General features: G+C 43.9%; 1 protein-coding gene across 1 annotated transcript; it reads left to right on the top strand.

The window, feature by feature from the left end:
• The first annotated feature begins 1,828 nt into the window (after positions 1-1,828).
• Positions 1,829-21,940, top strand: LOC142888821 (mucin-5B-like). The gene is made up of 46 exons (XM_076027257.1): positions 1,829-1,927; positions 2,193-2,445; positions 2,547-2,661; positions 3,454-3,538; positions 3,635-3,747; positions 3,872-4,079; positions 4,180-4,305; positions 4,527-4,644; positions 4,725-4,863; positions 5,320-5,439; positions 5,584-5,653; positions 5,726-5,869; positions 5,955-6,125; positions 6,880-6,974; positions 7,084-7,210; positions 7,303-7,558; positions 8,688-8,728; positions 8,840-8,949; positions 9,058-9,209; positions 9,308-9,446; positions 9,536-9,640; positions 9,739-9,918; positions 10,451-10,690; positions 10,785-10,941; positions 11,095-11,223; positions 11,601-11,751; positions 11,851-11,894; positions 11,993-14,368; positions 15,028-15,200; positions 15,502-15,670; positions 15,776-16,020; positions 16,103-16,286; positions 17,259-17,442; positions 17,522-17,700; positions 17,803-17,872; positions 18,128-18,264; positions 18,358-18,389; positions 18,464-18,629; positions 18,938-19,036; positions 19,151-19,191; positions 19,305-19,424; positions 19,687-19,785; positions 19,876-20,004; positions 20,454-20,493; positions 20,708-20,831; positions 20,922-21,940. Exons 1-46 carry the CDS (start codon positions 1,858-1,860, stop codon positions 21,100-21,102), a joined length of 8,406 nt encoding a protein of 2,801 aa, XP_075883372.1. The 5' UTR covers positions 1,829-1,857; the 3' UTR covers positions 21,103-21,940.
• Positions 21,941-22,506: the final 566 nt, after the last annotated feature.

Below are 22,506 nucleotides of genomic sequence, written 5' to 3'. Positions count from 1 at the left end.
TACACATATAGCCATATGTATATAAAGGGTCCCTCAGATCATCAGACTGTAAGGCCCTCAATTCCAAAGTACTCCAGTACTTGTGTAAGTACTGGGAGTATGGCTGCCAGGAGTGACACAACACCATGCTTCAGTGACACAACGCACAAATCCACTTCCCCACAGTCCTTCCTTTGACTCTGCCCCTGTTGTATCTTCACAGAACCCAATTTTAATCCTTGTACTTACAAAAAAGTAGGGAGCTTTTTGAAGGAAGGAGAGTAGGGTGGAGATGAAAAACACTCACATGGCTTGCAGCCGGATGCTCTGTGTCGTCGATGATTTCCTTTTTTGTTTGTTTGTCACCAAACCAACTGCCTTCCTTCAGTGTAATTGATCTATTTCTATTTATGCAACAGCTCTACATGACAGTGTTGTTGCAAATCCTTCTCATTGAAGTGGGAACCTTTAGCCGGTACGCTCAGCCTCGCCAAAGCTTGCCGCTTGTCAATGTCCCGCACTCAGTGACGTGGGATAGCTGCTCGCATGGGAGCTCCTCCAAGAGCAAACAGGAGGACGGCTGCCTGACGTTTCAGCTGTAGCCAACACCGTGTTGATCCAGGGAGGGCCGTCGATAAACCAAACAACCCTGTGCCAGTTTTATTTAGAAGCAATATAGCATAACTTGTTGTGACAGGCGTCAAACTAGAATAACTCCTGCTTTCCACAACAGAACGTTGTTGGGAACCGACCAAACTACAATTAAGAAAACATCTCATCTCACTGCACTGTGTTGTGTTGCTCAGTATATCATGGATATCATGGTATCAGTCTGGTTTTCTTTTTCAGTGTGAAAATGAAGAATAATTTTCTCTCAAACGGCTAGACAACAAGGATGGGGTGACGAAGGCTTGAACAGAGGGTTTTTACTTTTATTCTACATATATCTTTTTTATTTAAGTTAATAACTTTCGTCCTTGTTGACTTTTCAGCCATCGCTCGTTTTTTTTATTTATTTGCTGACACTTTAACTACAATCAAAATTTGAAACGCTCTCCTGTTCAAACAGAAAAGCCGCCCAGAATTCGGAGGGTCGGTACAGCGCTGAGTGCCAATGCCAACATCCTTTTTTTTTCCTTCTTCCCTTTGTTGCCTGTTCGACTTGTGTTTGATTCAATGGAGCTTAAACCAAGTCAATTACTGACGTGTCAAGCTGTGTTTGCATTATGAAACTCAAGTTAGTTTAGGGATTTTTCTTTTTTCTTTTTTTTACTGGTGTTTACTTACCAACAGCGTTCTGTATAAGGAGAAGGGCTCTTTGGAACCGGCAGGAAAACCTCAGACGTCCGTGTTCTGGAATTTTTTTTTAAAGGAGGGGTGCACACCTGGTGACGCTAAACTTACGTTAAAGGCATTCTGTCAATGCCAGGCCGCGATCGCAGGAAATTAAATCTTTAGCAAAGTCTCCGGTGATTTGTAGACATTTATGGAAAGGACGAGATCAACAACTGGTTGCAAAACCAAACCTGAGAACACCCACTTCATGCCCCAGAGGGAAAGTTCTCTCTGTTCTTTACTGGAACACATGGAACCAGGCCAATGAGTCTCTCGGGTGGCTGGCCGGGATGTTTCAGTACATGGCGGCATGAAACTGGAAGAGAGAGCGAGAGAGAGAGAGAGAGCGAGTGATGTGTTGGTAGAAGCGACTTGTACCATGGGTGTGATCTGAAGCGCAGACCAAAAAACCACAAGCGTTGACACCCGAAAAAAAATGTTTTTCTTTCACCCCTCCCGATGAGCAAACATCAAAAGATGTATAATACATGACTTTGATAGAGCCAGGGCAGTTGCCATCAGGGCAAGGAATGCACAGTGGTCATGGGATCAGCTAGGATGCCGTTTCACCAGGTGATGCTCCTCGTTTACCTGGGGATGGCTGCAGACCTCGGTCAGTACGCTTCATGCACAGATGCATTAAAAAAGCGGGATGAAACCCGATTGAGTTTGATTTGTTGTTCATGTATTAAGTGGATTCTATTGTTTGTTCGTTTTTGTCTCACTCATCCAAAATGTCCTGGTCCGGGGATTCCAGTATATCCAGCCTTCTTTTTTTTCCCTGCGATAGAAAGCCCACAGAATTTACACTGCAAATACCAACTGTTGCCTAATTTTGTTATGATTTTGCTTATATTTTGAATATACCCACACTCCAGTCATCTCTGGCGACGACTTCTGCAGCACCTGGGGAAATTACCACTACAGAACCTTTGATGGAGACTTCTACCACTTCCCTTCCACTTGCAACTACGTCCTAGCCAGACACTGTGTGGAAGGCTACAAGGACTTTAGCGTTCAGATTCAGCGGGTGGAGGTGGAGGGGCTGCCCACCATCCAGACGGCCACCCTGCGTCTGGACGGAGTGCTTGTGGAATTATCCGATGGGCTCGTCCGCATCGACAAGAAAGTGTGAGTTGTCAAAGTCTTTTTTTATTTATTTATTTATTTTGTTTTGTTTTTAATTGGCTATTCTGTAATTCCCTAGCTAAATGTTTTGTTTTTGGCTGTAGGACACCAATACCATACAGCCACTCTGGTATTCAAATTGGAACTTTTGGCTCCAGTGTGGTAGTGAAGGCAAGGCTGGGTCTGGTTGCCAAGTGGAATGAAGGAGACTCCCTGACGGTACTTTTTTCCTACCCCTGACTTTTTCTCTCAAAGCTACTAAGAAATAAAAGAAATGAAAGAATGAAGTGATATACAGATAAACAAACTGACATGAAAAGGATTGAAAAGAAAAGCAAACATGAAATAACACAATTTGCACATCGGTTCTTCTTCTTAGTTCGATTTCCTCTTCCATTTTGAAATGTTCTTATTCTATATGGGCAGCAATGCACAATAAGGGGACTACACCCTGTGATTTATAAACATCATTATTTATAGAGAAATAGTGTACATACATGGTCTCCTTGTAATTTCACATTTAATTTATTCTTAAACAAAAACATAGGCACTGTTCAAACGAGTAAATTCGCTGCCAAAATGAGGCCTTTTTGGCAGCAGTCTATGTATTTGCTATAAAGTGACCTGGGATCTACTTTTCAGGTCGCGTGCAGACTGTGTGCTCTCTAAAGTGTGATTTTCAATGCAAGTGGTTGGGGAAAATAATCTTTAAAGGCCCAGCACGTCAGACTTAAAGCCAACTATTGGTCAGAAAGCAGATTCCAGACACTTCTCGTGAGTCGGGACACCAAACCCCAAACAGAAAATTAAACACTTACAAGCACAATTAAAGCAGACGGTTGATTTTGCCTTTCAGACAGCGTTTTTTAAATATTTGCGGAACAAACAAAACAACGCTGACGTTTGATTAAACAGGGCACAGATGGATGAAAGGACAGAATAACTATAGTGAACTGTGAAAGGAGTTGGTCATTTTTATGCTCTCCTGTTTTTTTTCCCACTTGCTTAAAGATTGAGCTTGAGGATAAATACAGGAATCAAACATGCGGCCTGTGTGGAGACAATAATGGAGTCGGTGGCGACTTTGTCAATCAAGGTAAATCTAAAATAAAAACTTTTTCAAAAAAAACCCAGGGTGACCTGGAGACAGTCAGTCCATCAGTCCGTCAGTCACCCTTTCATTCACCTCCAGAAACCAAGCAGACTGTGACGCTGGACTTTTTTACCGAACTGTGGAAAGTGGACGAAGGCGCAGAAAATTGTGAGGCCGCTGCCACCAAACCCAAAGAGGCCTGTGGAAATGAGGTGCGTTGAAAAGAAACACACACACACACACACACACACACACACACACACACTCACAATAGGCTGAGCAGTAACAAATGTGACTGGGGCCACATCCTAAAGACGCCTCTGCTTGGACCGATAGCTCGACACGTGCAAGGACTTCCTCGTCGTCAAGGCCGTGGTGTCTTGTCAGAAGATGGTCAACACGCCCGCCTTCCTCAAAGTCTGCATGATCGACCTGCGCTACAACAGCAGCAGCGCCTCGAACTTGTGCTCCACCATGGCCGAGTATTCCCACCACTGCGCGCACGCCGGCGGGAAACCCAAGGCGTGGAACAAACAACTGTGTGGTAAAGAAAATAAACCCTCCAAACGACACAACCTTTGCAAGTTGGACCTACAGGTCAGAATTTACTGTTTCTAATGTGTTTATTTGTGTGTGTCTCAAAGAAAAACAGTGCCCCTTCAACATGGTGTACAGAGAATGCGGTGGCCCGTGTCTTGACACATGCAGCTACCCTCAGCTGAGCCAAGAGTGTGATGATCACTGTGTGGCAGGGTGCTTCTGTCCTGAAGGTACATTCCCAAACATCTATCTGTCTATCTATCTATCTATCTATCTATCTATCTATCTATCTATCAATGAAGTCCATCATGAAATGTTACTCCTGACAATCCAGGAGTGACCAAGCGAACCTGCACATTACACGTGAAGCAATGAATGCTGTTGGACACTGATTTTGCACAGTGCGCAACTGCACCCCACCCCTTACCTCTCCCCCACTCCCTCTTTTTAGGAACTGTGTTCAACGACGTCGATAAGAAGGGCTGCATCGCCGTGGAGAAGTGCCCCTGCTTGCACAACCGCAAGGCATATCAGCCGGGAGAATCCTACAAGAAGGCGTGCAAGGAATGGTGAGTGGCCTTGACGTCAGCCCGGCATTTAGTATTGTCTTTGGCCCCTTCGAGCTGATTGTGCCATTGTCGACATGCAGCACGTGCGAAAACGGCCAGTGGAAGTGCACGAAGAAAGACTGTTCCGCCATGTGCACTATACTAGGAGGCTCCCGCTTCTGCACCTACGACGGCAAGACGTACAGTTACCACGGGGACTGCACCTACGTCCTCTCCAAGGTGAGGCCTTTGTCGGAAGGAACTCTGTGAGGGGTTGGCGGGGGGGAATAGAAACAGAACCTCTGCCCTCCCGTCAGGTTTTGAGGCATGGTTGATGAACGACCCTGGAGTTATGGCATAGTGTTGGATAGGATGAGAAAATGGGTATAACATTAAAAAAGAGGTATTTGATGATGTCATGTCAGAAGACTGGGCACCTAGGAATGGGAGGAGTGATTTTATAATTAATAATTAATTTTCATCATGTTTGGTTGTGGGGGTTGACAGCAGGAAGTGAGTTTGACTTAATCCCACAGAGACAAATGTAAGTACAACAACAGCAGGCAACTGTAGCCAACATACAACTTTGCATTTGGATCAACACTCGGGAATTCAATTTTTATTTGTTAATTTCTCTCTCTCTCTCTCTCTCTCTCTCTCTCCCCTCTCTCTCTTACACTCTCTCTCAATGTTTAGGAAATGTCGAATAAGTTCACTGTCCTCGGAAATTTGGGCAAATGCGAAAAATCACATCTATCCACCTGTCTGACCGAAGTCACCCTGATGCTACACAAAAAAAAGGACAAAGAGCCCACGGTTAGTTCTGAAACGAGTTTTATTTACCAGTTTGGCAAAAAAAAAAAAAAAAAAAGGGCACATTTTTCGTCACTGTTAAAACTGTTACAATGTTACTGTTTTGTGCTTTGTTTTGTTTTGCTTTCTTCAACCACTGCACTGCAGGAGGTTGTGGTGGAAGCCAGCGGAAACGTTTTGTATAAAAAAATGGCCTCAACTTTGCCCATCTTAGCGGGTGAGTCTCTCTCTTGTCACTTGTCTCTTGTTGCAACCGAGCGGATTATGTAACTGGCACCGTCTCCTCCAGACGACGTGAGCATCTTCAGTCCGACAAACTTCTTCATCGTGGTCGCCACCAACAACCCGAGTGGACTCGTCCTCATCATACAGCTCGTCCCCACCATGCAGGTCTACATCAAGGTCAAACGCTCCCTGCTGGGGAGGCTAAGAGGTGCGTCTCAGCTGCTGATGCGAACTGCACCAAAATATTTGACTGGATGTCGTGATTTGTAAAAAGAAAAAAAAATCCCTTCCAGGCCTTTGCGGAGACTTTAATGAGGCGGAGGCCGACGACTTCAAGTCCAGGAACGGTTTGATCGAAGGGACAGCCACCGCATTTGCTAAGACGTGGAGGACGGATGAAAAATGTCCCTCCATTGGAAAGGAAGGCGGTGGACAGCACCCCTGTCTGGTGAAAACTAGGAAGGGTCGGTGAAACACACACAACAATGTCTCGTTGTAGAATGCAGCTTTGATCACTCTGTAGCGTGTGTGTGTGTGTGTGTGTGTGTGTGTGTGTGTGTGTGTGTAGGTCTAACTAACATTTCCATTTAGCTAAAGTCTAAAGTTGTCAAAATTCCCAGATTGCAACATGTCAAAGTGGCAAAGCCATTCCTGGAACACAAACCTCAGTCTGTCGCAGACCTGTGATGAGCAGATATCAGCCTCCCTACCAAAGTGTATGCTTACCTACGACCACTGTACTAAGATATATAAATGCATTTTTGTCCACTTCACACATCCAAGCACACCATTCTTACAGCTACTTCAAACATGCATCGTGTCACTGCATCGTTCTTGGTGTTTTGACAGTCACACCAGGTTTTGTTAGTTAGCTCCGCTGGTTGGAGTGTAGCCAGAGAAGCAAGTCCAGACACTTTTGCTAAGACCCACCCTGCTGAGTTAGCCTTGCTACGTCAGTCAAGCTTTTAAACATGAACAAGAAAAGCATCACCAAGTGGAATTACTTACTAAGCTGTGATTGTTATTATCTTTTGCGAGGACTGCCACATGCAGGTGACGACGACACTCACAATATCGCTTCACTGAAGAAACTTGCAAACAAAAAAAATTAAAGTCATTTGCTCCCAAATGTGAGCGACTCACAAGAAGGATAAACAAAACATAAAAGTTCATGTCTCATCAACATCGCTGGTGTGTATTTATTCATTTAACTTGCAGAGCCATATGCCAAGCGCATGTGCTCCCTGCTGACCGAACCCAACGGGATTTTCTCCAAGTGCCACGGTGAGGTCGACCCGCAGGAGTACCAGTCTGTAAGCTGCACCAGTTCCCACCTTTTGCAATGGCAGTCGTGCACGCGAGCGTTCACTCCCAGGTGTCTGTCCGCCGACCTGTCTCACCCACCTGTCCATCTCTACGCAGGGCTGCATGTATGACACGTGTGCCTGCGAGGACAGCGAGGATTGCATGTGCGCCGCCTTGTCTTCCTACGTGCACGCGTGTGCCGCCGAGGGTGTACAGATGCGCGGATGGAGGAAAACTGTGTGCGGTATGTGTTACAAAAAAACAAAACAAAGAAAAAGGTGTGAATGGACCCAGTCATTGGGACTAAAAAAAATTCGACCTCCTTTCCTCCCAAAGGAAAATACACCGAGGACTGCCCGAGCAACTTCCAGTACGAGTACTACACGACAAGCTGCCACGGCAGCTGCCGCTCACTGGGCCAACCGGACCAAACCTGTAAGGTTCGGTTTACACCCGTGGACGGCTGCAGATGTCCCAAAGGAACTTTCCTCAATGAAAAAAAGAAGTGCGTGCCCCCCGCAAAGTGTCCATGTTACCTGGAAAACAAGGTGATACGGGCCAAGAAGACTATCCGCGTCAACGGGAAATCATGGTATGAGCTCTTGCAATTTTATTTTGTTATTCTCTTTAAATCTCAAAATACACCTATCAGTGATGCTTCTTCGGACGAGAACGTGGGAAAGGGCATGAACTTTGTCACTTGGTGGAAGCACCAGTTTTGTCAGATGTGGGTGGAATTACTAAAAGAAGAAACGCAGAAGCTTTTTGCTTGCTTGACCACCTTTTAGTCCCTCACAGTGTTGTTGGGATTACTCCAAAAAAAAGTAGTCCAACTACTGATTACTGATTACTTATTTAAAAGTAATCTAATTACTTCTTCAACTACTTTGTTTAAAGAGTAATCAATTACTAATTACTTGAGTTAAAAAAGATAAAGTAACAGACGTGGATATTTTCAAAGTTGAGAATGTCTTGTTTCCTTGCACTTAACGTACAACGAACCACAATAGTCTTTGATTTAGACCAGATGAACTCAAAATAATCGCTGTTTTTTCTTTTGCCACCGCCATGCTTGTTTTGGTGCGTCGTCGCACACCAATGACGTTGCATACGAGGCTGCATCATCAATCAGTGACAATGTTGTTTTTGATTGTTTTTCTAAATTTCAGGATAATAAGACGTTATTAGCTTACAAAATATTTCGGAAGAGTGACGGAATCGTTACTTGATAAAGTAATTATGATATAATTAGCAGTTTTGCCAAAGTAAACCCATTACATTATTCCACTACTCAAAAAGTAGTTTATTTACAGTAGTGGATTACTTAGTAATAAATTACTCGCCAACACTGGTCCCTAAACTATCCTAAGAGTTACATTGCGTACAGCGAAGCCACCCAATATATGACGCATCTCAAGTGGACCCCCATCCCCGAGAAAGACTCCTGGCAAACAAAATCTGTCTGATTGGTTGACAATAGACAGAAGGTCCATCCAGTCGCCTTTCACCATCTCTCTTCAAAACACATCGTCTAAGGACTTTTTCCTGAATAATTGTGTGTGCATTATGGATGCATACATACATAAATACATATTTACGTGTGCGTGTGTGTTGAAACAGAAATATGACTCAGCAGTTCACAGGAATCAACTGTTGCTTATGTTTTTGTTTTCCAAAACAAAAACTGAATCATCTCTAACAGGCACTTTTTTGCTTTGCAGTACCTGCCATAACGGGCAACTGGACTGCACAGGAGTTCCAGGTAGGTGGCTTCTCGCTGTGCACTGTCATTGCGGGAGGTGGGAGGCGGAGGTTATAATTCTAAAGATAAGTTAAAACCCCCTTTTTTTAAAATAACCCAATAAAAAAATAGGGGGGCCAGAGTGCAAGAAGCCAATGGTTTTCTTCAACTGCACCACCGCCAGGCCGGGGACGGCTGGAGTAGAGTGCCCAGACAGCTGCCAGATTCAGGACAAGGACTGTGTGAGTGCACAGTCATTCATGGACATGAATACTAAAAAAAAAAAGAAAAAAAAGAAAAGGTATCCACACTCTTCTACTCACTGAATGCATTGTTGCTTGGCCCCGTAGCCCCGTCAGCAGTGCAAGTCTGGCTGCATGTGTCCTAAGGGCCTGCTGGAGGACGGCAGAGGAGGCTGTGTGAAGAGGCAGCAGTGTCCCTGCGAGTACAACAATGTCTTTCATCCCCCCGGAAAGAAAATCACCCAGCAGTGCAACACCTGGTGAACCTCTCTGCCATTTTTTTTTTTTTTTTGCTCATCCACCTCATCGATTATGACTCAAAGAAATTTAAAAATTATCCAATGTCGTTGGTTCACAGCACATGCAATGCGGGGCAGTGGGTGTGCACAAAGCGCGCATGCGGCACCACCTGCACAGTGCATGGAGAAGGTCATTACACCACTTTTGATGATAAAAAGTTCTTCTTTCTCGGGGACTGTAAATATGTTTTGGCACAGGTATAGTACATATCATCTTTTTATTGATTTTTTTTGTTTTCTTTTGTACTGCTACCACAGTGAGACTGACAGCTTTTTTTTTTCTGTAGGATTACTGTAGAAACAAGGAGGGCACCTTCAGGGTCTACATCGAGAGCAACTCGTGTGGAACGACCAACAGCATTTGCTCCCTTTCCCTTAAGCTCGTCTTAGGGGTAGATAAAAGTGTTGTATGCGCACATTTAAACGCTGCTCTCTTGATACAGTATGCACATTGTCATGCTTTTTTTCATATTTTTCATATATTTTCTAGAACAAATTAGTTCTGCTTTCAAGCAATGGTGTCAAAGTCAAGAACCTGAAACGGGGGCCGGATATTTCCTATAAGATCTACGGCATGGGCCTCTATCAGGTCGTCGAGGCAGCGAATGGCCTCATGCTCATATGGAACAAGAAGACACAACTAATGCTTAAACTCGATTCCTCATTTAAGGTAAGAGAGCTGATCGATGTTTTCACCAAAAACTATGTTGTGGTTCAGTTCCTTTGACTCGTCAGGTGCAGTTATATGAACCGTAAGTAATCAGATTAAATGGGTCATATCATCACTCCAATTTCATTAAATTTGAATTTTCGATCGACTCGGAGATGGTGGTGTAGTTTTGTTTTGATCCAATCAGAGTCCACGTAAACGGCACTTCGGATTGCTTTGCTGATAAAAGCAATTGTGTATTTTAAAAAAGGAGGATGTTTCTTTGGCCTTCAAAAGAAAGGCAAAAAGAAACAATATGAGCACAATCTGGTCCACCTAACAACTCCATCTTAAATAATGGCAGTCTTCTGGGTTGGGGACCTCGAGCGGTCACGGTTGCATGGTTGCATCATGGAGACCTACAAATCAATCCAATCACTTGGTGCAGCGTTTATGTAAATGGGGCAATTTTGTCTCTCTATTTTGAAATGGTTGAATCAGATTCACAAGTATACCACCATGTAAACAACTGACTGGTTTTGTCGTGTCCCAGGGAAATATCTGTGGCCTGTGTGGAAACTACGATGGGTCAATCAAGAACGATTTCACTTCCAGAAATAACGAGGTTGTAACCAAAGCCTTTGACTTTGCAAACACCTGGAAAGTGCCGCCCAACTGCCCGGACGCAGTCCTGGAAAAGGACGGCTGTGACGAGCACCCACACAGAAAGGCGTGGGCAACAAAGCAGTGCAATATCATCAAAAGCAAAGTGTTTGCCGCTTGCCATTCAAAGGCAAGGACACCGCTGAGCAACTTGGTCGAGGTTTGTGAGGTTGAGCTTTTAGCCCCCAAAAAATAATGAATTCATTATTTCCTCTATTGAAAAGGTGGACTTTGACGAGTACTTCCAATCGTGTGAAAGGGACACGTGCTCCTGCGACAGCGGTGGAGACTGTGAATGCTTCTGCTCCAATGTAGCCGCATACGCGGCAGCCTGCAAAGTGGCAGGCGTCTGTGTGAAGTGGAGGACTCCCTCAATATGCCGTGAGTCTCCCAGTTTGCTTCCCCATCAGGAGTTGAACAAAAAAAATTTACTGAAGCTCCAACGGCGTCTTTGTTGTAATCTTATACAGATTTTGCCGACCTTAATCCTCCTTTTGTGCGTCTTGTTGACACACCTTTTGTCTCTTTCATCAGCCATTTTCTGTGATTATTACAACCCCAGTGGAGAGTGCGAGTGGCACTATGAGCCGTGCGGAAAGCCGTGCCAGAAGACATGCAAAAACCCTTCAGGAAAGTGCGACAGTCGATTGCCAGCGTTAGAAGGTACAGACCACAGAGTTTTGTCCTCCCTTGGTGAGAGGTAATGAGTTGGATTATGCAGAGTACTAGCACACTGTGCTTTTGAGGAAAAAAATGGATTACTGGGCTCTCCATTGATGCTTCAGAAACTTCTCTTTAGGTGTGTTTCCACTGAGGTGGAAGCCAACTGCACAGGTCAGCGAGGGAGAGTGCAAACCAGCATTGGCTGAGCATCCACAAGTGGCTAGCAGTTAGCAACCCGCTAAACATTACCTAAACTGACCGTCCAACAAATGGCCTTTTCACCTCAAAGTTCAATTTACATTGCCCTGTTTAGTTAACATGAATGATTTCCCCAAGGGGATCAATGAAGTAACTTCACTTGATATGTCTTTTCTGAGGTTGCTACCCGAACTGCCCGGCAGAGAGGCCATACTTGGAGGAGAACGGTATGAAATGTGTATCTAAGCCAGACTGTGGCTGCTATGACAGAGAAGGGAATCATTATAAGGAAGATGAAGAGATGCCTACAGAGGAAAACTGTCACAAATGGTAAAAGCTGTTTTGTTTGTCTTCTTTTCGTTTATACCATGGACACTTACAAACATTAACAAATTGACTAGTATTCTTAACTCCTTATTTTTTTCTTAGTTACTGTTCTTCAACGAAGAGGGAGTGTCGCTACTACGCCGAGAGTAAGTATGGCTTTCATCATCACATATCACTCGGCAGACATGTTGAGGAAAAACTCAACGATTAAAGTGTTGTTCACTGTTGTTAAAATCTCTTGCAGCCTGCACTTGTACATTCGGAGGGAAATTGTTTAAGTATGGAGAAATAATCTCTAACACCACTGATGGAAATGGATCCTGCATAATTGCTCGGTGTGGAGAAAATGGAGATATTGAGAAAACCATTGAGGAATGCCCTGTGCCTGACATTTCAACAACCACTCCTACGACAACTCCAACAACCACTCCTACAACCACAGAAAAAACCACTACCACTCCTACAACTACTCCAACAACCACTCCTACAACCACTCCAACAACCACTACCACTCCTACAACTTCTCCGACAACCACTCCTACAACTACTTCTACAACCATTTCTACAACTACTCCTACAACCACTCCTACAACCACAACCACAGAAATAACCACTACCACTCCGACAACTACTCCGACAACCACTCCAACAACCACTACCACTCCTACAACTACTTCAACAACCACTCCTACAACTACTCCAACAACCACTCCTACAAGCACAGAAAAAACCACTACCACTCCTACAACTTCTCCGACAACCACTCCTACAACTACTTCGACAACCACTCCAACAACCACTACCACTCCTACGACTACTCCATCAACAACTCCTACAACCACAGAGAAAACCACTACCACTCCAACAACCACTCCGACAACCACTCCGACAACCACAACCACAGAGAAGCCCACTCCAGCTCCCACTACGCCTCCCACAACCACACCAACCCCAATGACTAGCACGACTCAAGGCACAACTACTGAAGTAGTCACAAATTCAATCACTTCCAAAACAACCCAAAGACAAGAGGGACCTCCGACAACCACTCCTACAACTACTTCGATAACCACTCCTACAACTACTCCGACAACCACTCCTACAACCACTCCTACAACTACTGCTACAACCACTCCTACAACTACTCCGACAACCACTCCTACAACTACTGCTACAACTACTCCTACAACCACTCCTACAACTACTGCTACAACCACTCCTACAACTACTCCTACAACCACTCCTACAACTACTGCTACAACCACTCCTACAACTACTCCTACAACCACTCCTACAACTACTCCGACAACCACTCCTACAACTACTCCTACAACTACTCCTACAACCACTCCTACAACTACTCCTACAACTACTCCTACAACTACTGCTACAACCACTCCTACAACTACTCCTACAACCACTCCTACAACTACTCCGACAACCACTCCTACAACTACTGCTACAACTACTCCTACAACTACTCCTACAACTACTCCTACAACCACTCCTACAACTACTCCTACAACCACTCCTACAACTACTCCGACAACCACTCCTACAACTACTCCTACAACTACTCTTACAACCACTCCTACAACTACTCCGACAACCACTCCTACAACCACTCCTACAACTACTGCTACAACCACTCCTACAACTACTCCTACAACCACTCCTACAACTACTCCGACAACCACTCCTACAACTACTCCTACAACTACTCCTACAACCACTCCTACAACTACTCCGACAACCACTCCTACAACTACTCCTACAACTACTCCTACAACCACTCCTACAACTACTCCGACAACCACTCCTACAACCACTCCTACAACTACTGCTACAACCACTCCTACAACTACTCCTACAACCACTCCTACAACTACTCCGACAACCACTCCTACAACTACTCCTACAACCACTCCTACAACTACTCCTACAACTACTCTTACAACCACTCCTACAACTACTCCGACAACCACTCCTACAACCACTCCTACAACTACTGCTACAACCACTCCTACAACTACTCCTACAACCACTCCTACAACTACTCCGACAACCACTCCTACAACTACTCCTACAACTACTCCTACAACCACTCCTACAACTACTCCGACAACCACTCCTACAACTACTCCTACAACTACTCCTACAACCACTCCTACAACTACTCCTACAACTACTCCGACAACCACTCCTACAACCACTCCTACAACTACTGCTACAACCACTCCTACAACTACTCCTACAACTACTCCGACAACCACTCCTACAACCACTCCTACAACTACTCCTACAACCACTCCTACAACCACTCCTACAACAACTCCTACAACTACTCCGACAACCACTCCTACAACTACTCCTACAACTACTCCGACAACCACTCCTACAACTACTCCTACAACTACTCTTACAACCACTCCTACAACTACTCCTACAACCACTCCTACAACTACTCCTACAACTACTCCTACAACTACTCCGACAACCACTCCTACAACTACTCCTACAACCACTTCTACAACCACTCCTACAACCACTCCTACAACCACAGAGAAGCCCACTACTACCATATGTTTCTGCAAGTACAAAGATCAGATTTTCAAACCAAGTAAGTGCCATGCTCCTAACCATACCGCAGAAGTAACAGGGGTATTTGGATTATATTGACCTACTTGTTGTGGCAATCCATGTCATACAACTGTTTGCCAACAGCCACTTATTTTAAACTTGCTTTTTTCATCCACTGCATGACACAATAGTCCAAACTGAATCATTCACATGCACAGCAGCCACAGGAATAGTTCCATGTCCATATGTTGAATGGTTGTGATCTCCAGACATCCCTCCATCTTTTTGCCCTCCTTCACATGCCCTACTGAGGAAGTCAACATTGCCTAGAAATGAGACCAGCTGCCCATACTAGTGGTAAAGGAGCAAATACAAAGGCGTAAAACTCCAGCAAGAATATCTATTGTGATGAAGGTGTTTGCACATCTCGGTAGCCGACGTGTGCAGACTCCCCACGCCTTCATGCAGTTAGCGTATGCTCAAGATTTGACCTTAAATTTAGTTTGAGGTGAGATAAAGGTGTTGTTTTCATGGCAAAGGAGGGTTCAAACCAGGTTAATATCAGATTTTTGATGTGCACATAAACGCGCTCATTAGGTTAACTCATACATTGAGCTGTGTCAAGTGTCATACACACTGAGTATTGATGTGTGTTTTACATGTTTTTTTCATTGTCTCTTGATTTCTTTCATTCTTCAGACAGCCTTATGTACAATGACACAGACGGAGACGGCTGGTGCTTCTCTGCATATTGCACTGAAACTTGCAAAGTAAAGAAGGTTTCCAGACTGTGTCCACTGACCACTACACCAGTTCCTATTACCACACCAGAGCCTGTTAAAGATTGTTGTTATCTCAAGCCACCTCGAAAGGTATTTGAATTCATGTAGAGCAGTCCACTTGCTGTTACGTCCCTGAAAAGTAGATGAAAGACATGAAGTACATGAATGGCAGAAGAAATCAAATAATCTCTCGTTCTAATGTTTTGTTCAATTGCGGGGGAAAGCAGCAGCATTTTTTTTTTATTGTATCCCCAATATTGTTGAAAGAAGAAGCTGACCGACTCTGGATAACAGCAGCGAACTTATTGTTTGGATGATTTTTTTTTTACCATCTGATGAATTGTAATGGTGGATTTTTTTTCCACTGTATTTTTTTTTTCTCACCGTACAGGATGGAGAACAATGGAAGTCAAAGTGCGTAACACACACGTGTGATAAAGGCCGGGTCATAACAGAGTATGTTTCATGCAAAAAACTGACAAAGCCTTCATGTGAAAACGAGCTACCGCCAGTGAGGATCTACGATGAGGGAGGCTGCTGTTTCCACTATGAATGCAGGGGTGTGTTGGAATTAAAATGTTTTGTGTTGTTTTGTTTCTTGAAAATGAGATTGAAGCAACTGAAGAAAAGCCCATTTGAAATCACCTTTGGCCCTGTTCTTGCAGGTACTTGCGCTGTTTGGGGAAATCCTCACTACTTCACGTTCGACAACCACCACTACGCATTCCAGGAGAACTGCACATTTGTCCTGGTCAAAGAGATTGTTAAGCGTCACAATTTCACAGTTCACATCAACAACGTGCTGTGTGACTCCTCCAGCATCGCCGTGTGTTCAAGGTCTTTGTATGTGTATTACAAGAATTACAAGGTCGTCTTGTCGGTGAAGAAACTTCCAAAGCTTAAGACCAAGGTACCAAGGGGCAAAGTATGGCTAATCTGCAAAGCAGCACTAACACTATCACTAACTCTTATGAAACCCTGCATTTGTCAAGGTGCTGGTCAACGGCCAGAGGGTGACTCCTGCCTACTCAAATGATGACTTCACCATAACTAGCACAGGGATTGTGCTGCTTCTGAAAGTCCCAGCAATTGGTGCCACTGTGGTATTCAAAGGGCTGTTGCTCACTGTCGACCTGCCATTTTCTCTTTTCAACGGGAACACAGAGGGGCTGTGCGGTAAGAGTTTGGTAGATAGTAGTAGATAGTAAGATCACATTTAAGGGCCTCACAACATGCAAATTTCCACTTTGTGCATAACAAAATGCTAATTTATTGTAAGTTTGTGATTCTAGTCTGTCAACAAATTTCCCAGAAATGAGAAAACTTCATATTTAACTATTTTACTTGTTTCACTTTCCAGAGAGCTTATGCTAAAATAGAAATGAGACCTTTTTCAAAAATCACAAGGCCTCCCCCAGGTTGGTGATCCCCCCCCCCCCCAGCTGGGTGTTGATTCTGCCCACGAGACCTCCTCTTCTTGAAGAGAGCCCTTGGGCTGTGTCTCAATTCAGGGTCTGCATCCTTCGTCGGCTGGGTCCTCTGTCAGCCGACAGAGGATGAACCCAAACCCGCCTCCCCGGTAACCAAATGGGACGGTCTAGCCTTCGGCATATTTCCTGGTTGCTTCGCCGCCGTCCGCTACTGCTGGCCAACCCCGGAAGTGACGTTTTTATAGCATCATGCTAACCATTGGTTTGCCATCCAACCATGACGTTGGATGTTCAAATAAGTAATAACCCAAAACTTAATATTTTATGTGAAATTTCAATTCTTAAATTGATTAAGAATGTATTATCCATTTCATCTGACTTCCCAGGATCCCAGGATGCTTTGCAGCAGCACGCAAAGCATCCTGGGATACAGGAGTCCACAAAGGATCATAGTAGCAGTGCATCTTTCGAATTGGCTAAAAGTAGGGCACATTTGAAGGGTGGATTTGGAGCGTCCTTCGAATTTTAGTGAATCGAGACATGCCTTTGTGCAGTGCTATGACGTAACTGGTCTTCAAATGCAGGCTTCGAAGGATGCAGACCCTGAATCGAGACACAGCCTTGGAAACAGATGTGAAAATGGGCCCAACACTGCCCCCCTCGGGTCAGTGAACTGCTCCCGCTAAATGTCGTCACGTTGCCCTTTGATCTCCTCAAGGAACCTTTGACAATAACAAGGAGAATGACTGCAGACAGCCAAACGGCACCATTCACAGCTCGTGCACCTACATTGGATCCCAGTGGCACGTACCCGATGATTCACTGTCCTGCAAGCAGCCCCCTCCCATCCCACCCACGCAGAAACCATGCAACCCCAAACAGTGTGACATCTTGCTGAGCAAGTAAGGGGGAAAAAAGCGCGGCATTCTGCATCTCCCTCAATTCTGGCCAACAACCTGCTCATTTTTTTTAAATTTTCAGGGTGTTCGAGAAATGCCACAAAGAAATCCCGCCAAAGATCTACCACGATGCCTGCGTGCTTGATGTCTGCCTCACGTCCGACTTCAACATTAGCTGTTCCAGCATGGAGGCATACGCCTTGGCCTGCGCCGAGGCATCCATCTGCGTGGACTGGAGGGGCGCCACTGAGGGACGTTGTGGTGAGTGAGAGCTCTTCTCTTAAGTCCAGGTTTATTCCCATTTTTCTGAGGGGGGAGCAGAAATATTAATAAAGATTTCAATTTGCTTCTCTTGTTGCCCAGAGCATAATTGCCCGAAAGATAAGGTCTACGAGGCTTGTGGGTCTCCCTTTGTACCAACCTGCAATGCGAGGTAATCACACTTATGGCAACGTTGGCTTATGCTTTGGATAACACACCACAAAATGTATAAAATTTAGCTCTAAAAATGGCTGTGTTAGCGTTTCTATGAATGGTCAACAATGCGACGACCACAAAGCCCCGGGGGCACCTCAACTCAAAGCTGCAAAATACATATTGACCTTAGAATTTATTCTCTAAAAATTGCATGTAGTAGTTTCCACAAAAAAAAAAATAAATGTTGTTTTTTTTATGCCTTTACCTACAGATATAACGACAAATATACAGAGAAGTGCCCAGAAGTGGGCTACAACCTGACCAAGTGCAACGTGTTGAGGGAGGGATGCTACTGTCCCAAGGGAAAAGTTCTGTCCAGTCCAACTATGGATGTCTGCGTCGCCTCCTGTAAGAACGTCTCACTATACTGAAAGAAAAAACAAATGCTAAAACTGTCAGTTTGTCACTCATTGCCTGACACGTCTGTCTGAACTGTCCAAGGTTGCACCGGTCCCAACGGCAAACCCATGAAGGTAAGCGCTGCGACCTTCAGTCGTCCCCGGGGTGAGTCTCAGGTGGCGCTAACGTCGCTCCGTCACTCGAGCAGGTCGGCGAAACCTGGAAGAGCAATTGCTCGGAATGCGTGTGTGACAAGGACACCATGAGCGTGAAGTGCAGGCCTGTCAAGTGTCCTCGCCCAAAACCACCGCGGTGCGATATCGGCGAGACACTGGTGGTGAACGAGGAGGATTGCTGTAAAACACCAATGTGCAGTGAGTGACTCTGTTTTGGAGTGGTTATGTATTTCCTTTCTTTGTTTTTTGAATTCTTCGCTATTTTTTTAAATGAAAGTATTCTCTGGATAAATGTCCACAATTCATGACGATGATGCATTTTGGCTTGATTCACCCTACCTACCTGAAACCATAATACATCCCTCTGTCTTCTTCCCACTATAGCGGAGTATAATTTGGAGATAATAGTATTCTTAATGATATTAATATTCCTTTTCACTGCTCGGAGACACATTTTAATTTGACCTTTACCACTTCCTGTTAACCTCCTCTGTTTTTCCTCTCAGAGTGTAACAAGTTGAGTTGTCCACCACCACCGTCCTGCAAACCTGGCTTTAAGATCAAGTTCATCCCCTCAAATAGGTGCTGCCCCGTGTACAAATGGGGTAAGTTTTGAGCAAACGGTCTCAGTTGCCCTGTGAGAGAATAACTGACAAAGAGCTCAACGTTACAAACAACTCTGAACATTCTCATCCCTTCATCTCTTCTTTTTTGTTCAGTGCCGAAAAATGTCTGTGTCCACAACGGAACCGAGTACAAGGTGTGACAGCAGCGAGACATTTTTTTTCCTTTTCTCTCTCTCTATGAAAATTGAACATCTACTGAACTCTGACGAAACGGTGTTTTCTCACATGTACGTCTGCTTGTTTACAGCCTGGCATGGAGTTCGAAAAAGACACGTGTACACATTGCCATTGTACCAACCAACGGGATCCCAAAACAATCGGCAACAGGATTGAATGTTTTTCAATATTCTGCCGGTCGTGTACCGTGGTAACTACTGCATGCAAATGTGAACGAAACACATTAATATTTTGGAATTTTTAATTGGTTTAGTTGATGACGTCCCAAGTTGACGTGTGGAATTGTGGGTGACCCCAAAAAGTGCCTAATGTGATTCATGGCACAGCTGCTTGTGCATAGACCACCGTTTTGTTCTTAAACAATGCTGTGAAAGCATGTGTGTATATATGCAACTGCAGAAAAAATGTATTTAAATGACTCTGAAGTTTGAATTTTTGTCTCTGCCTTTCAGGGCTGGGTCATGGTGCCGCAGCCTGGACAATGTTGTGGAACATGTAAAAAGACTAGCTGTGTTCTGCATGTCCCAGGCCTCAGGACCGTGACGTTAAATGTCAGTATAGTACACCAGACACGTGAATTCACAACATTATGGAGCAAGCTTTTATATTTACCAGTTAACTTTTTTCTACATTCTCAACAGGACTCCCAGACTTTTACACCACCAAATGACAAATGCACAAAATACACTTGTTCCAAGAAGAACGGCGACTTCATCACAGTTAAACAAGTCACGAAATGTCCTGCTTTCAATCCACAAAACTGTGTTCCCGTGAGTACAATCTAGCTGCCTACTAGCAGCTAAATACATTTTGAAATGACTCCATGCTTGTTTACTCTACAGGCTGTGGACCAGCAAAATAGCATTTTAGCAGGGACATTGTTACCTTGGATGGGCCCTACCTTTTCACTTGGCAAGCTAACTGCAAAATTACATCTGACGGAACATAGTTGAGCAGTCAGTTGAGCAGTTATTTGAGTGGAAAGGCTGCACCAGGTTAACAATGCGCTAGTTAGGCTAACTGTCAGAACAGCAACAAGCAACTGAGGTGGCAACTCCTGCATGTAACATGGGAATCGACAGTGACTTTTAAAAGGAGGGGCTTGAGCACAAACATGCACATACAATCACACACACAAATGTAAATATGTATATTGTACATCTATTGTACAAATGTGTTGAGAAATTTGTATTTTACCACTGTTTGATCTGTGCTACAGGGAACGGAGCAGAGTGACAAAAATGGCTGTTGCAAAACATGTAAGTATAAGTATAAGTGGGGAGCAACATGAATTCTAATCACACAAAGCCTTTTAAGAACCATAAACCTTTAACAACTATACTAGTCCACATGCGCCTCATCATGCCACAGGAATAGGCCGGTAGGATTTAAACAAGCAAATGGTTGTAGTGGACTTGTTTTCATCTACATGGTGAAGTAACGCTGCGCGGCGCTCCCTCCCCCCCACACCAGGTACTCCTCGCAAGAACTGTGTGGTGAACAAGAAGGTCGTCGATCTGAAAAGAGGCCTTTGCAAGTCAGTGAAGCCAGTGGAGCTCACATCCTGCAGCGGAACCTGTGGAGTGTCCTCGTCGGAGTGAGTTTCTGAAGCACGCGGCGCAAACGACTCACTTGGAGTTAAACACGGTGGACGGCAGTGTAATTTTGCTATTGTCTTTATTTACAGGTACTCTGTGCAAAAAAGCACAATGTTGCAGTCGTGCCTCTGCTGTAAAGAAGTGAAAACCATTAACAAAACGGTGGCCATGAGGTGTGGCACTGGGAAAAACAAGACATGGAAAATGCACCGCTACATCTATGTCATAAAGTGCAGCTGCCAAGCATGTGACACGAAAAAGCACATTTGACATTTGACATGGATTTGAAGAAATGTTTGACTCAAAGAAAAATCTGTGCCTTTATATCTGACTTTAGCCGTTCCTCTTCCTCGAAACCGCTACAAACTACTTTGTTAAACTTAGAAATGTGCAGCCTACCAAACTTAGACTTCTTCTTTAAAGGCCTGGTGTGGGAGATTTAGCAGCATCTTGCGGTACATTAAATAAATAAGCAGATAAATAAATAAAAGCTTTTTGCAAACAATGTAAGTGTGTTTCCTGTTCTCTGGTGTCCAGCTCAATCGCACATCTTTGCAACATTAGTTGTGATTTCAGAGTAAAGCCGCAGTCGATCTGATGTAGTAACTGGTGACATGATAAATGAGGTTCTTCTTACAATCAATGATAGATCAACGCAGCAATGATTTGCAAAGTGTAAATGACTTTAATTATATCCAACAGTATTTCTGTTTCAGTTCATCCAATGGAGCCCTTCAAATGTTACACATTGGACCTTTGACTGTCAGATTAATTGTTGCACTACACTGAAATTCTCAACTTCAATAGTCTGGAAGGCGGGTTGGGACAAAGGTGACACATATTTATGTCACAGTTGTAGTTTGTAAGGTTGTTTGTTTTATTGAAGTATCACCTGGTATTTCCTCCTCCTTTGGGTGACATGCAAAATTAGACACAAGGCTGGCTGTCAGCGCCCTCTCATGTTGCATCAGTGCAGATGTAAAATGTACGTCACATATGATGTTTCACTGTGTGTAGAATGCGCTCACTTTATTTGTCCAGCATCTTGTGTGTGAAAATGCAAATCTGCAAAACTTGGGTCTCATTAAAACACTTTAATCAAGCACGAGTTCTTGTCTGTTTCTCCCTCCCTCTGTGTTCTTTTTGTGTTCTTTAAACTATTTGTTCACATCTACTTGTGCTGCTGGTGACTGTGAGCCTTTGTTAAAAGGTTGACATAATGATACTGATAATTTGGTTTCGGTCTTGTTCGTCATGTCATATAGCGCACCCAGCATACTTTTTGTCTGGTGGCTGTGAAATGTATTCTTTGTAAAAAATAAATAGATACTACTACTACTACTACTACTACTACTAATAATAATAATAATAATAATAATAATAATAATAATAATAATAATAATAATAATAATAATAATAATAGGCGCATTAAAATAATTTCCAAAAGGATAAATAAACAAAAACGATAACGGAAGCAATTTTGCTACAGTTTTAATAATAAATTCAGGGGGACTTGAACATCCAATTTGCGACTGCGTTACGCCATGATGATCTTGACATTACTCAGTGTTTTTCTCCTTAAAAACCTACTTTTTCCCAGAAAGGTTATTACTTCATTCTTTTAATATAACGACTTGTTTCTAACCTCTTAATATTATTACCCTATTTTCGTAA

This window comes from Nelusetta ayraudi, unplaced genomic scaffold (assembly GCF_046127955.1).
Source record: "Nelusetta ayraudi isolate G7.1 ecotype Tasmania unplaced genomic scaffold, CSIRO-AGI_Nayr_v1 ptg000020l, whole genome shotgun sequence".
NCBI classification, from domain to species: Eukaryota; Metazoa; Chordata; class Actinopteri; order Tetraodontiformes; family Monacanthidae; genus Nelusetta; species Nelusetta ayraudi.
The sequence above is the reverse complement of the archived record's forward strand: the minus strand, read 5'-3'. Positions and strand labels throughout refer to the sequence as shown.